Source organism: Columba livia, chromosome 7 (genome assembly GCF_036013475.1).
Source record: "Columba livia isolate bColLiv1 breed racing homer chromosome 7, bColLiv1.pat.W.v2, whole genome shotgun sequence".
NCBI classification, from domain to species: Eukaryota; Metazoa; Chordata; class Aves; order Columbiformes; family Columbidae; genus Columba; species Columba livia.
This window is the reverse complement of record NC_088608.1, coordinates 39,479,868-39,494,590: the sequence shown is the minus strand read 5'-3', so window position 1 is coordinate 39,494,590 and position 14,723 is coordinate 39,479,868. Positions and strand designations below refer to the sequence as shown.

General features: G+C 56.2%; 2 protein-coding genes across 2 annotated transcripts; one reads left to right on the top strand and one right to left on the bottom strand.

Moving 5' to 3' along the window:
* The first annotated feature begins 140 nt into the window (after positions 1 to 140).
* On the top strand, positions 141 to 1,463 carry LOC106146066 (olfactory receptor 14I1). The gene has a single exon (XM_013371656.3). It carries the CDS (start codon positions 334 to 336, stop codon positions 1,267 to 1,269), a length of 936 nt encoding a protein of 311 aa, XP_013227110.3. The 5' UTR covers positions 141 to 333; the 3' UTR covers positions 1,270 to 1,463.
* A 7,845-nt stretch (positions 1,464 to 9,308) lies between these two features.
* On the bottom strand, positions 9,309 to 13,253 carry LOC135579929 (ubiquitin carboxyl-terminal hydrolase 36-like). Its single transcript, XM_065069983.1, has 10 exons — positions 12,740 to 13,253; positions 12,445 to 12,666; positions 12,051 to 12,161; positions 11,654 to 11,756; positions 11,255 to 11,322; positions 10,814 to 10,884; positions 10,548 to 10,630; positions 10,111 to 10,222; positions 9,685 to 9,825; positions 9,309 to 9,413 (listed from the first exon to the last, which is right to left on the bottom strand). Exons 1-10 carry the CDS (start codon positions 13,251 to 13,253, stop codon positions 9,309 to 9,311), a joined length of 1,530 nt encoding a protein of 509 aa, XP_064926055.1.
* Positions 13,254 to 14,723: the final 1,470 nt, after the last annotated feature.

Below are 14,723 nucleotides of genomic sequence, written 5' to 3'. Positions count from 1 at the left end.
GTTAAAACATGGCTCTGCTTCCTGTGCTTTTCAGTGTCAAGAGTGTAGATACTGAACTTTTCCATTAACAATGCATAAAATCAGACACTGCTTGTGAACGTTGGAGCTGCCACAACCCAGCTCCCGTGTCCCCAGTGCAGCAGAGCAGAGCTGGCTGCTTGGCAGCACACGGGCAGAGGTTCTGCTGCTCACAGCACACTCAGCCAGCACAGACCAGAGAAAGGAAACGCATTTCAGTTGGGGTGATGTTAATGAAAAAGAGAGTAGTTTTGCTCCGTGGAGTCTGTCCTAATATTAAGTTGTTGTTTCCTTTTTTGAACAGAGAAACAGCCAATGTCCAACAGCAGCTCCATCACCCAGTTCCTCCTCTTGCCATTCACAGACACACGGGAGCTGCAGCTCTTGCACTTCTGGCTCTTCCTGGGCATCTACCTGGCTGCCCTCCTGGGCAACGGCCTCATCATCACCACCATAGCCTGGGACCAGCACCTCCACACCCCCATGTACTTCTTCCTCCTCAACCTCTCCCTCCTTGACCTGGGCTCCATCTCCACCATTGTCCCCAAATCCATGGCCAATTCCCTTTGGGACACCAGGACTATCTCCTATCGAGGATGTGCTACACAGCTCTTTTTTTTTCTCTCCTTGACCTCTGTTGAGTATTCCCTTCTCACCATCATGGCCTATGACCGCTACGTTGCCATCTGCAAACCCCTGCACTACGGGACCCTCCTGGGCAGCAGAGCTTGTGTGCACATGGCAGCAGCTGCCTGGGCCAGTGGCTTTCTCAACACTTTTCTACACACGGTCAACACATTTTCACTGCCACTCTGCAAGGGCAATGCTGTGGACCAGTTCTTCTGCGAAATTCCTCATATCCTCAAGCTCTCCTGCTCACACTCCTACCTCAGGGAAGTGTGGCTTCTTGTTGTTAGCTCCTGTTTAGTCTTTGGGTGTTTTGTGTTCATTGTGGTGTCCTATGTGCAGATCTTCAGGGCCGTGCTGAGGATCCCCTCTGAGCAGGGACGGCACAAAGCCTTTTCCACGTGCCTCCCTCACCTGGCCGTGGTCTCCCTGTTTGTCAGCACTGGTATTTTTGCTCACCTGAAGCCCCCTTCCATCTTCTCCCCAAACCTAGATCGGGTGGTGTCCGTTCTGTACTCGGTGGTGCCTCCAGCAGTGAACCCCCTCATTTACAGTATGAGGAACAAAGAGATCAAGGATTCCCTGAGGAAATTATTTGACCAAGGACTACTGCAGTATCAATAAGCAGTCTATCATCCTCAGGAGAAAGCTTGGAGGCTTTTTTTAACATATATGTCTTGGTTTTCTTTTTGTTTAATATACTTCAAATCATATTCCCACTGAAAGAATATTATTTATTGCCCTCTACCAGTGTTTTGTGGTGTAAAGTCCTCATATACAAATGGAGCATTGCTCCCAGTGCAGGTAAACACAGCAAAGAAACCAGCAGGAAATTATTTGTCTGTGTCTCATCTTGTACATGTCCTCTGGAGCTGGGGGTTCAGTCCTGGCACACAGGAGGGGTCAAGGACCCAAGAGCCCAGCTGCCATGAGGAGGATCAGGCACTTGTGGACCTCAGGGCTGCTCCTCACCGCCTCACTGGACAGATCCTTTCTGCCACTTTTGCATTGGGCTCCCTGGAGCCATGGTCATGGACAAGAGCAGTTCATGGTCTTTTCAGAGCAGCGGGGCCAGCTCAGGGCCCTGAGGAGAGCCCAGAGTGGGAACCAAGGCTGCCTGGCCAGCCCAGCCTGGACACAGTCACCCAGGGAAAGGGACGTCCCTGGAGAAGAGCAAGGGAGCATTGCTGTGCATGCAGGGAGGAATCCAGGAGGAAGAGAAACCCCCTTCTGCAGACACTCATTTGGGGCCGGCTGCTCTGCTGCTGGAGCAGCACTCCTGTTCTGGGCTGGGGAGAGGGGCTGGCACTGAGGGGCACAGGCCGTCTGTGCTGGGGATCTCCTGGAGCTGACACCAGCAGTCCTGGGTTTGCACTGGTCTCCATGTCCTCGTGCCATGTCCAGCACCAGCCAGACTGGGAAGGTTCCCAGGACATTTGTCTCTCCCGCTGTCATTTACAGCACTGACCACTCCCCCAAGTTCACGTGTGAGGTTTGCTCTCTGTCCATCTTCTTCCTGCTGTGGGACTCGGTGCCTGTGTAAGGGAACAGCCAGCCCTGCCCGGCCTCCCTTCTTGCCCAGAGGTTGGCAGAGCCAGAGCAGGGCTGTAGCAGCCCCTGCATGGGACACGGCTGGGGCCGGAGGGACGTCATTGCAGTCTGCACCTTCCTCATGGGGGGCAGTGGAGGGGGATGCGCTGATCTCTTCTTCCTGATGACCTGTGATAGGACATGTAAATGGAGTGAAACTGCATCGGGGGAAGTTCAGATTGGACATTAGGAAAAGGTTCTTCACTGAGAGGGTGGTCAGTCACTGGAACCGGCTCCTCAGGGAAGTGGTCATGACACCACATCTGTCAGAGTTCAAGGAGCATCTGGCAGATGCTCTTAGTTTTACGGTTTAGTTTAGGTAGTCCTGTGAGGAGCAGAGACTTGGATTCAATGATCTTTACGGGTCCTTTTCAACTCAAGTTATTCTATGATTTTCAAACTCCAGATTAGCCCTTCCCTGACTGATTTGTGTGTGTGTGTGAGTGAGTTTGTCTGTGTGTGTGTCTGTTTGTCTGTCTCTGGGGTACTGGGGAGATGAGGTGACCCAAGGTCTAAGACCTGCTCTTGGAGGGTTCTAAACCTTATGTGTGTCATATGGATGTATATTTTCCACTGACACAGCCAAACATACAAATAGACACAGTTGGGCTGGGGAGGTGAGGAACAAGACTGTCCATACAATGATGGACCCCAAGGAGATGGCTTCTCCTTCCCATACACACCTCTTTAGGAGGAACTCTGTATCGATATCAATTGGAGAATTCCTCTATCACTTCTTCTCTTTACATCCCTTCCTCTTCAACCACACTTTTGAAACTGATCTGATTAAGTGTACAAGTTCTGAAGACCAGATATAAATCATACAATCATAGAATTATAGGATCGTTTCAGTTCGAAGGGGCCCTCAGGATCACCAAGTGCAACCATAACCTAATCTAACTCTGGTACTAAACCATGTCCCTAATAACCTTGTCTAAATGCCTTTTAAACCCCTCCAGGGATGGTGATTCTACCACTGCGCTGGGCAGCCTGTTCCAACGCCTGACAACCCTTTCTGAGAAGAATATTTTTCTAATATGCAATCTAAATCTCAGTCCCCGGGGTCAGCTGATTGGCGCCAGGTCAGCTGGAGTCGTTTCAGCGGATCCTGAGGTACAGGGGGTTTTGCGGTTCCCCGGGTCTCAATTTTGTGACCTGGAAGCCCCTGGCAGCCCTTGCAAGAGTGGCTGACGTGGCGTGGTGTTACCACGGTGTTGGCGATCACACCCCGACCCCTCGCCTTGAAAAAGCCTCCGAGAGGGTAGCGACTGTCACTGCTCAGCAGGCACTGGGAGGGGGGCAACCAGCTTGTCAAGTGGGTGAGTACCACCCACACTTTGCTGCAGCAGCAGGTGTGTTAGCTCATGTAGTAGGGTGCGGAGGGTGTCACTCCTTGCTTGGTAGACCCTCTCACCTATTGCCAGTGTCCCAGAGCGCTGCTGACCATGGTCTCCAGAAAGAGAGCTTGTCACAAAAAGACTGTCGCAACTCAGACAGAGGCCTTGCCCCGAACCGTGGCTGTTCAGGTCTCTGGCTGCAGGGATTGCCAGAGCCTGCTGCTGCTTGGGGAGGATGGCCAGCATCCCACATGTGTGAGGTGTGAGCTGGTGCAAGATCTGCTCAGCATGATCGCAAATCTTAGGGAGAAGGTCCAGACACCGAGGTCCATCAGGGAGTGTGAAAAGGAGATTGACTGGTGGAGTAACTTCTTGATGTACCACTCAGAAAGGTCCCAGGGGGATACCCTCCAAAAGGTGATGGACCCTCTGTCTGACAGAGACAGTCCCTGCCCTGTCGCTGTTGGGCTGAGGTAGGGGACCAAAGAGATTATGAGGGTTGGAAGCAAGTTCCAGTTCAGCGTCACGGGCAACCCCCACTCCTTAACTGCTTTGCTTCCTCAGGTGCCCCTCCGTAATAAGTTTGAGGCCCTGGAACTTGAAGAAGAGGTAGGTGAGGATGTTGTGCAAGGCCCACCTACAAGGCCACATAGAAAGAGGCACTTGACCCCACACCTCAAGACTGACTCTGATAAGAAAGAAAGAAGGGTAATTGTAGTAGGTAATTCCCTTCTGAGAGGGACAGAGCGCCCAACATGCAGAGTTGACCCTCATCAAAGGGAAGCTTGTAGTCTACCTGCAGCCCAGATCAAGGATATCACCAAGGCACTCCCAACCTGGTGCACTCAACAGTGAACTGGCTGAAGGGAAGAAGCCAGAGAGTGGTGGTCAATGGTACCTGGGGTGGATTAGAAGTGGGGTGGTCAGTAGGTCAGAGAGGTTCTCCTGCCTCTCTACTCTGCCCTGGGAAGACCACACCTGGAATATTGTGTTCAGGGAGCAGAGCCCTCCCGGGCTCTTTTTAGCTGCCTTGACTTACCTGGGGTTTTTTTGGACTTCAAATGAAAGCAGAGAGGAGCTGAGTGCACAAGTTACTGTGCACACCAATGAAAGAGGTAAGAACTGAACCAGAGTGTCCAGATCTCCTGAACCCAGCACTAACAGCCGCTGCAGGAACATTTTGATCCACAAGGGTTAGTACCAGTTCTCTCAGGAGCTCTGCTGGTGCAGAGACTGTTGGAACTTGCAGCTGTGAACAGGAGGGAGCACATGAAAGCAAGAACATCGCTTTGACCTACAAAACCAAGACTGGGCTGTGTTGTCACAGGTGAACTGATCTGATCTGCTGGGCTGTGCATTTAGGTTTTCTGTGTAATACTGAAGTGATCTAGAGTATGCTGAGGCAGATACAGGCTTTAATAATCTGACTAAAATATGTTATCTTCTTCTCTTCATAGGGTTAAAAGGGAAATAATTGCATTGTTGCAAGAATTCAGCTTATCTATGGGTCTCTTGTTTTTCTTTCATGCCACCTTCATTCTACCTGATTTCACCAAATCCTACAAGGATTTTAAGACCCTCTCACAGCCCAGCTACAGCACCAAGTGGGCACCATTAAACCAGACTTCTCCTCCACAGCTTTCTTTTCAGCGCTGTTTGGATTTGCAGGGAGGAGCAAAGAACAAGAGAATAGTAGACAATGAGGTAACAATTAACTTTAGAAATACATATACTGGTCCCCTGCAACTGCCTAATGTTTGGTCATCACACACAGTATCACACAGTATGTTTGGGATTGGAAGGGACCTCAGAAGATCATCTAGTCCAATCCGCACTTGAACACACCGCTTGAACAATTAAAATTTCAGGGCTTTTAACTACCACAGCCTTAAGCACAGCAATAGCTAAATTAGAAAGGATTTCTTTTGAGGACACTGCAACAAAATCCTGGTTTGGGGAGGCTGGGGTTTGGGTTCTTTATAAGCTGTTTGTTTTTCCCCTCCGTCTCTAAAATGTCCCCTAGTCACACAGAACGGTCCGTACACCAGTGACTTGCCTCTTGAACGCTCTGTGGAGTCTCCACGTCTTCCTCGGTTGGTTCCTCAGACTCTCCTGAAGGCTGTGCAGGGACTCCACATCTTCCTCGCGTGTCTTCCTCTTGGGTGTCCTTCTCCTTTGTCTCCTCCAACATCTCCAAAGACACAGGTTCCGAAAGGAGATATTCCGAGCCTGTTTGAAAACAACAGAAAGGCAGTTTTGAAATGCCAATAGCACGACATTTACTTTTCATGTCCTTTCTCTTTCTCTCTCCCTTGTGAAACACCACAATTGAATAAGATCAGCACACAGACAGGGAAGATGTTCAGTCACGTTCATTAGACGCAGCGCCAGCCCCTCTCAGCCCAGGGCACGGTTACCTGCAGCCAAGGCCCCTTCCAGCTCCCCTCGGTCGCTGCTTTCTCTATCACAGTCGGTGCCGCTGTTCAGTGGCCTGAGCCGGTAACCCAGACAGCGCATCTTCTTCTGCCTCGCCTGCCCTGCGTGTGTCAGTGCGGTGCTAAGGCTTCCTCCACCAGGACACCTCCAGATTGAGAAAATGGGTACTGAACATGTTTCTGGAAGCCACCTGTTTTTCTAGGGGAGGCAAAAATGCTTTTCCCAGCAGAAGTCAGCTCCAGCCCTTCTCCCTTTTTGCTGTTATGACTCTTGCCTTCCACCCTGTGCAAACTCTGAGCTTTCCAAAGCCCAGACTTCTACCCTCCAGCTCAGTCAAAATGCAGCATTAAGACTTGCTTTTGCATTCGGTTATTTCATGTTCACTCTTAAGATCCCTCAGAATCTTCTCTCTTCTGACTCTCCTTATTTCCGTCTTTTAGAATCTTCTCACCTCTGCCGAGGCTGCTTCTCGCAGATCAACACCTGCCAGAAGCTCCCAATGGTAAAAATCACTGCGAGGCTTTTTCTTTCCTATGCTACCAATATACACCCGGTAACCATTTCAAACTGACCCACCCAGCTTTGAGATGCACCTTTGTTTTGATGCCAAAAATGCATCTGCAGTTCGCAACAGTGACACAAGGATCCTGTGGGACACAGGAAATGTTTCCATTACTAACAAAAAAAGTGTCAATGATTTACAGCCTGCAAGTTTTGCCTATCACTAGTGATGTGTAAATACTTGCTCTTGCTGAGATTTACCTTCATACTTGGCCCTCCCTCCTTCCCATTGTTCGTTCTACCCATGCTCTTTTGTTTTGTTTTCATTACATGCTTTGAGACAGACTTCTACCCATTTGCAAAAATACCAGGACAAGACAATAGAAACCCTGGCTGTGACCTTTAGGCACTATTACAATGCAAAGGTTTGGTTGAAAAACACCCCTAAGATCATGGAGTCCAACTGCTCCCCCACCCCCGGCACTGACCCGTGTCCTGAGACCCTCATCTCAGGTCTGTCCAACCCTCCAGGGATGGTGACTCCAGCACTGCCCCGGGCAGCCTGTTCCAATGCCCCACAGCCCTTTGGGGAAGAAATTGTTCCCCACATCCAACCTCATCCTCCCCTGGCGCAACTTGAGGCCGTTTCCTCTGCTCCTGGCACTTGTTCCTGGGGAGCAGAGCCCGACCTCCCCTGGCTCCAAGCTCCTTTCAGGCAGTTCAGAGATCAGAAGGTCTCCCCTCAGCTCCTGTTCTCCAGCTGAACCCCCCATGTCCCTCAGCCGCTCCCATCACACTTGTGCTCCAGCTTGATGAGGCCAAGTCCCAGGTGGCCAGTGAGGGAACAGTTGGGATTGGGGAGGGGAGAGGGGCAAAGTAATCCATATAATGTCCAGCCTCACAGGACTGTCCTCCTGCCCATCCAGATGTCTCCAGGAGACCCCCTGGATCAATACCCATTGTAGAATGCTGCTATCACTTCTTGTATAAACTGAAAAATGATAGAAAACAACTCGGAAAGAAAAACCCCTCTTTTATGAAATCATGTTTGAAATCTTCACCATGAGGTATCTGACGGAAAGCTCTCCCAGGAGTTGTCCGAGTGCTGAGGACTCTCTCTCAGCCGTTCCTCCCAGCAGAGCTGTTCCAGCCTCGGATCCTCCCTGTGGCTCCTCTGGCCGCTCCCGCTGTCCCGCCAGCCCAGCCGGTTCCCGAGGGAACGCTCCAGTTTCTTGCCCGGTGTCGCGGTGGCAGCGCCCCGGCCCCACAGGGACCCAGCGCGGGGCTGGGGCGGGCACAGGAACCGGCAGCAGCAGGTGAGGACGTGCACGGTGGTCCCCTCTGCTCTCCTTCCCTGGGGGGCCGCCCTGCAGTTATTGACATAAAGAACAACTTGGTGTCTAAATAAAAGAGGTTGCTGTGAGCTAAGAGGAGAAAACAAAAAGAGGAGCCCAGAGAAAGGGGAGGAGAAAAGACACAGACAGGGAGAGGGAAGTGGGGGAGTAGAAGAATCAGAAGGGTTTTCCCTTAGAAGCAGAAAGGAAAAAAGGAAGGAAACTTTAAGAACAGAACCCCCAGCGCCGTCCCCAGCCCCGGCTGCACAGCGGCGCCCAGAGAGCCGGTGCAGCCGCTGCCTGGGGAGGAGGCGACTCTGCAGCCTCCAGCTGTGGTGTCACCAGCTCCCATCGCCCCCGGGGACACGCTGCCCTGACAAGGCTGGCAAGGCCGCCCCGCTCCAGGGACTGGCGCAGCCACCCCGCCGTCCTGAGCAAGGAGGCAGCAGCCAATTCTCCAGCCTCTGCGGGGAGGGGAACAAGAGCGGGGGCCTGGCCCCGCACCCCGACCCAGAGGGAGGGCAGAGCCCTGGGGTTTAGGGGCTCTCCCCGCCCGCCTCCTGCTTAGCAAGGTACCAGCATCATTCCTGCACTCCCCAACACAAGCCCCGGCTCCCGAGGCACGAGGCACCTACTAAAGTCTCTGGGCAGAAGCTCAGACTCACCTATGTGTCGGAAAGCGCCAGCTTCTTGGCCGGTGGTGGTGACATGGTGCTGCTGGGCTGCGGAGCAGCCCTGGCCGACAAGAAGGCTTTCAGCTTTGCCAGCACCAGGCTGGCAGAAGCCCTGCTGCGAGGGTCCCTTGCCGGTGTCCCGGTGTTCTCCCCGCTGCCCCACGGCTCCTGGCCAGGGATGGGCTCCGGCAGCCCAGGGGAGGCGGGCAGGGGCCCGGGCTCCCAGCAGCGCTTCCGGGGAACCTGCGCTTTGGCCCCACTGGTGTGACTGGGGCCGCAAAGTCCTGGAGCCACTCTGGGTGCAGGTGGCGGCTGCGAGGAGCGCGGCTTCTTGGGCCTCTGGGCTGCATCACCGGGAAATGCCGCAGCCACGCGTTTGGCTTTCAGGGCCAGCTTGGGTGATGGTGACCCAGAAGGCAACTTGACACGGCCAGGCAGGCTGGAGGCAGCTTTGGAAACGGGACCCTCTGAGCTCTTCCCGGGGCTGGGGATCCTGAGGAAGACAGAGAAGGGCACGTGTTAACTGCCAGTGTCGGAGCGACTGCAACACACTCATCATAGCTGTGCACGAGAACCAGGAGCCAGAAGCTCCGAGGAGGTGAGGAGCTCTTGATCTGCAGGAAAACCACAACAAGGGGCTGGAGCTCTCTCTGTCACCCTCCCCCGAGCCAGCACATACACGTGGGCACTGGGGTTACTTGGGCCAAGCTCCTTCCCACACCCAGGCATGTGCCCCCAGCCCTGTCCCACACGCTGAGCAGGGACAGAGGGGCCGGGGACACAGGGCACGCTCACCTGAGGTAGAACAGCACATACGCCTGCTGGTTAAGGACCACCTTGATGTTACTGGGGCGGACCACGTTGTCATTCATTTGGTACCACTGCCCGTCGCTGGCCTGCGGAGGGAGAGAGAACGGGGTTGGGCTGTGTCCAGGGACGCTCCTGGCCTGAGAAGCAGCAGGAACAGCGCCCGTCAGCAGAGCTCCGCTCCCCAAAACCCCCAGGTGACCCCGGGCAGGTGAGGGGTCTCTGCAAGAGCAGAACTCCACACTTCCTGTGACGGAGCACAGCCCGTACCCCCCAGTGCTCCACACCACACACCTCTGCTGAGCACCCTCCTGCCGACCCCCAGCACAGAGAGGTGCCAAGAGAGCGCCCTGGGCTCACCTTCACGTAGCAGTAGTAGTGTCCTGCGTGGCTGCTGTACCCCGAGTGCACCAGCACCGCGTAGAGCCCGTACATGACCGGATCCCCGCTGGTCTGGGACATGTACGGGCGGATGTTCAGGAGCTCAGGGTAGCCCACGTCCTGCAGAGAGAGGATGTCTCAGAAGCCTGCGCAGCAGATGGCAAGAGCAGCTCAGCTGTCCTACGAGTCCCGTCTCGCGAGGGAGGGGGAACCCACTCTCCCCAGGCAGAGCCCACGGTGAGGAAGATGCCGGGATGAGCCAAACTCCCACCGCAGCGCACAGCTGGGGAAGGGCTGCAGGACTGCGGTAGAGCTCGCCAGCGCACAGAACCACCTCCCACCCTGCTCGGGGCAGCAGGGCCTCGGGACAGGACACAGCCCCGCTCTGGATTGCTGAGCACTCACCTTTGTGATCTTGCCTCCGGTGAAGTCGGCAAAACGCTTCAGAGCAAGCGTGAGAACCTTGGGCGCTCGGTGGATGGTGAAGCGTTTGGTTGCCGACACTTTCTTCTTGCATCTGCACAGGGAGAGATTGAGCTGTTCACGCTGTTCCACCACCCAGGTGCTTGTCAGCCCTGGCCAAGCCACAAACCCCACAGAAATGACCCTGGTGAGAGCGGGTTCTGCTCCAGGGCACCTGCTCACGGCCAGGTCTGCTGGCTCAGGTCCCCGTCTCAAGAGGGGGGAGATGAGGAGTGACAGGCTTCATCGCAGGCTTCACAGCCACGCACCTCACGGTTTAGCGGTGGAGCAGGTAGAGAAGCCCTCCTGTACTGCAGCTGCCCTCCTGCTTCCCACCAGCACACCCGCGGCCCCTTCCCGCCCCAGCCCCGCACACTCACTTGTCACACAGGTAGGCGTTCTCTCCGCCCAGCAGGTCTGGCTTCACAAACAGCTCCAGTGCCTGCTCTACGTTTGCGGCTTGCTGCCAGGACAGAGGAGAGGTCAGGGCCAGGCAGAGGAGGCAGCGCAACAACAGAAGCTGATTCCCTCTTGCCTGCACCGTGCCTGACACTGGCAGGTTAAACAGCCTCGAGCAGTAGCGGTGCAGCTGCAGGAACATCCCCTGCAGAGCAGAGCTCCTCCCCACCTGACCCTGCCCCGGTACCGTGATCTCCACCGGCAGGTCCAGACAGGGGTCAAAGGTGTCCGAGACTGCTTTGCACATCGAGCACTTCACTGCAAGAGAACGAGCAGTGAGCACCCCCTGGCACAACACGGCACCACCACCCCCAGCACAGCGCAGGCGGCTGCCGTGTTGCCCTTTTCCGCGTTTGGGCTCTGGGACGGCAGCACCAGCATTCGCAGCCTGTACGTGCTGGGACAACAAGTGTTGCTGGACAGCTGGCAACGTGGGTTCCTTTGCTGGTGGCAATGAGCTGGGGACCCACAGCCAGCAGCTTCGTGACCCACAGATACCAAAAGACTGACCAGCTGCAGCTCTGCATAATTTGCACATGCTTAGTGACTTTCCCAAGTTACTGCAAGGCTCTCGGGGAAACAGCAGCCCTGAGAGTCACAGGCCCAGGCCCTGGCAGCCAGCACTCACCACGGGACCGCAGGGAACCGCCAAAGATCTGGTGGATCAGGGTGGTGGCTTGGGTCTGGCGATCCAACCTAGAGACGGCAGCTCGGATCACACAGCGCCCGCCCCAAGAGCCACCCCCACGGGCCAGCACTGTGTCCTCAGGATCCAAACCCAGCCCAGTCACAGGATTTGGGGACAGAACCGCAGCTGTGCTGGGGTGGAGGTGTCAGGAGAAGGCAGACAGCAGCCCAGGGCTGTGTCCCAGAGGGGCAGAGAGCTGGGCCATCCACCCCAGACCCTGGAGTCAGCACCTCCCTCCATGAGCCCAGCCCGGGGGACACGTTCACCCCACAGTCCCCTCCCGTGGGCACAGGGGACCAGCAGACAACGGCAGTTGTCACCACCAGAGGCCCCACATACTCGGTGCAGTCGGGCAGGCAGGCCTTCTGCATGGCATCGATGGTGAAACGGAGGAACTCGTGTGCGTCCTCTTGCCTGCCGAAGCGGATGTGCGGGGCGATCTCTGCAGGAGAGGGAGGGATCAGCCGCAGCACGCGCTGCAACAGAGGCAGGTCCTCCCGCCCTCCCTCGGGGCAGCGACTGCGGGGTTTGAGCTCCCTCGGCCCAAACCAGACGTCAGACTCATGTGGGCCGTGGGGGAAGCCCCACAAGGCCCGTGAAGGCCCTGGCAGGCTCAGTGAGTCGTCTCGGAAGAACCTCTGCCAAGACCTGTCCTGATCTCAAAGGTTCTGCTCCTGCAATAGTCTCTGCCCTCCTGCACGGCTACAGGAGGGGACGCGAGGGCAGCCATCCTTACTCTTGAGGTCTCGGACAAAGGACACTGGCTTTATCACGCTGCCGCTGTTCGCGAACGCCTGCGTGACGTGGTTCTGCATGACGCACATCATGCAGAAGCCGCTTTGGTGACCTGGAGTGGGAGAGGAGAAGACAGAACGTTGAGGACAAACCCATCTTAGTCCTGGCTGTGTCCAGCACAGACAGAGCCTCTCAGACGCAGGATGCAGAGCTTGGGAACACTGCTACGGCCAGGAAAAGTGGATGCTCCCGTATGCAGGAATGTCCTCTCCACGGAGAAACGGGCAGGAGTTAGCAGAGAAGGCACATCCCGGCAGCCGCACAGCCCCGGCAGAGCCGTGCGCAGGGTGCTGAGCGCAGCCCCGGGACAGGCGGGCGCTCCCCTCCCCACTCACAGGTGCGGCTGTGCTCCCTGGACAGCAGGTAGTTGGCGAGCGGTGGCGTGTACGTGAGGCACTGCAGGGTGGCGTTGAGGAAACAGGTGTTTCCCAGGTTGAGCAGCCCGGCGCCGATGCGCTGGACACGCTGCCACTGCATGGCGAGGCGCCCTGCAGGGAACAGCCCCTTCTGGGGCGCAGGGACGCCGTCCCCGAGGCGCCCCGGGGTCCGGTCGCTGCCTGCGGGGAGAGAGAGGCGGGTGAGCCGCGGGCTGCGCAGCGCAGGGAGAGCCCCCCGGCCCTCTGCACCCACCCTGCTTGCCCGGCTGTCCCTCCTCAGCGCTGCGGGGGTGCTTGGCGGGCTCGGTGCGGGGGTTGAGCAGCAGGTACTTGGCCCGCAGCAGCTCCGGCTGGCCGGAGAAGCCGTGGCTGGCGGGCTGGAACTCGATCTTGTGCAGCAGCACCTTCGTGGCCGAGGTGCTCAGCAGCCGGCCCAGCGCCCCGGCCTCGCCCGCGTCCCGCCGCGCTTTCAGCAGCTCCCTCGGCTTCGCCGTGCCCGCCATGGCGTGTCGCCGCACGTGCCACCGCCTCGAGGTCGCGCCGGTCTCTCGGCCTCTCCCTCTCCACCACCACACACGCTTCCCGCGCCTCCTCCTCAAGTCCCGCCCTTCGCTGCGGTCGCTCGCGCTCGGCTCGGCCCACTGACTCCTCCCCTCGCCTTCGCCGTCCGCTCCGCTCCGCGTCCAGAACAGGACTGAGCTGCGCCTGCGCGTCCCGGCAACGCCAGGGGCGGAGCCTGACGGGGGCGGGGCTTGTTGTGACGTCATCGCGCTCCGGCCACGCCCCAGAATCATTAAATGGTCACACACTGTGGTTTCAGTGCAGGGGAACCTGGACACCGTGGTGGATTTGGCCAACAAAAGCCTCTGCAAGTCTTACAAGGCCAAGGCGCAAGGTGTGCGCTGGGGGCGGAGCAAACCTGGTGTCCCGGGACAGGCTGGGATGTGACCGGCTGAGCAGTCCTGAGGAGAAGGGCGTGGGAGTTATGATGGGTTTATGTATATTTACTAGAAGTCTATCAGCATTTTGTCATTTTATTAAACTGCATTTCTCTCAGTCCAAATTTCTCCCTTCACTTTCGATTCTCTCCCCTATTGGGAGGGGAAGGGGTTGGGGGTGAGTGATCAGCTGCCGCGGTTGTGTTGCCAGCTCGGGTTAAACCACGACACGGGTGAAGGTCCAGAGGAACATCTGTCATGGTGGGGTCAGGGGCACTTGAGCTTTGTGGAGCAGCTCAGTCAACTGGGCCTCTTCAGTCTGCTGAAGGGGACACAGGGCACTGGAAAAGCAGCGACTCCTGCTTGGGGAGATGATGGGGGAGGCAAACCCTTCTGCAGTGGCGGCTGGTGGGACAGAGGCAGCAGCCACCAACACCCTCCAGGGAGCTTTGAACGGAGCATTAGGAAAAACTGAGCAGGCGGGTGGTGCTGCCCTGCAGCAGGACACCCGGGGACTCTTGGTGATCCCCGCCTTTGGAGTTTTTCATCTCACCAAAATGTCACCCAGCCTCACCCTGGGGTGGCTGATACCCTAAAAGAGAAACAACCACCATATTCTACCCCTCAGCCACCTACCAAAACCAGGGAGAAAATACATTGATCAGGCATCATAAAAAGGCAATTCTGTCTAAGAGGTGTAATCTTTAAATGTCATTTAAATATAACTTAAACAAAGGAATAGCCCTGAGAGCAAAACCAGGAGACCTGCGTGGTTAAACAGGAGATGCTGGGTAAGCTCAAATGGAAGAGGAGAGTTTATAGATCATGGAAGGAGGGGCTGGCCACTTGGGGAGAATATAAGGCTGTTGTCAGAGGGTGTAGGGAGGCAACTAGGAAAGCTAAGGCCTCCCTAGAATTAAACCTGGTGAGAGGGGTCAAGAACAACAGGAAGACCTTTTTCAGATATGTGGCAGATAAAACTAACACCAGAGGCAATGTAGGCCCACTGATGAATGAGACGGGTGCCCTGGTGACAGAAGATACAGAGAAGGCAGAGTTACTGAATGCTTCTTTGTCTCTGTCTGCTCTGCCGGAGGCTGTCCTGGGGAGCCCTGTACTGCTGAGGCCCCAGAGGAAGGCAGGACAATGGAGGAGTTTGCCTGGGTTGATGAGGGCTGGGTTAGGGAGCAGTTAGGCAATCTGGACATCCATAAATCCATGGGTCCGGATGGGATGCGCCCGCGGGTGCTGAGGGAGCTGGCTGAGGTCATTGCTGGACCGCTCTCCAACATCTTTGCC

Coding starts and splice junctions, on each gene's coding strand:
- LOC135579929 (XM_065069983.1), bottom strand. CDS start 13,253: ATGACGTCACAACAAGCCCCGCCCCCGTCAGGCTCCGCCCCTGGCGTT. Junction 11,323..11,653: donor TGCCTGCCCGACTGCACCGA/GTATGTGGGGCC, acceptor TGCCGTCTCTAG/GTTGGATCGCCAGACCCAAG. Junction 9,414..9,684: donor ACTACTACTGCTACGTGAAG/GTGAGCCCAGGG, acceptor CTCCCTCCGCAG/GCCAGCGACGGGCAGTGGTA.
- LOC106146066 (XM_013371656.3), top strand. CDS start 334: ATGTCCAACAGCAGCTCCATCACCCAGTTCCTCCTCTTGCCATTCACA.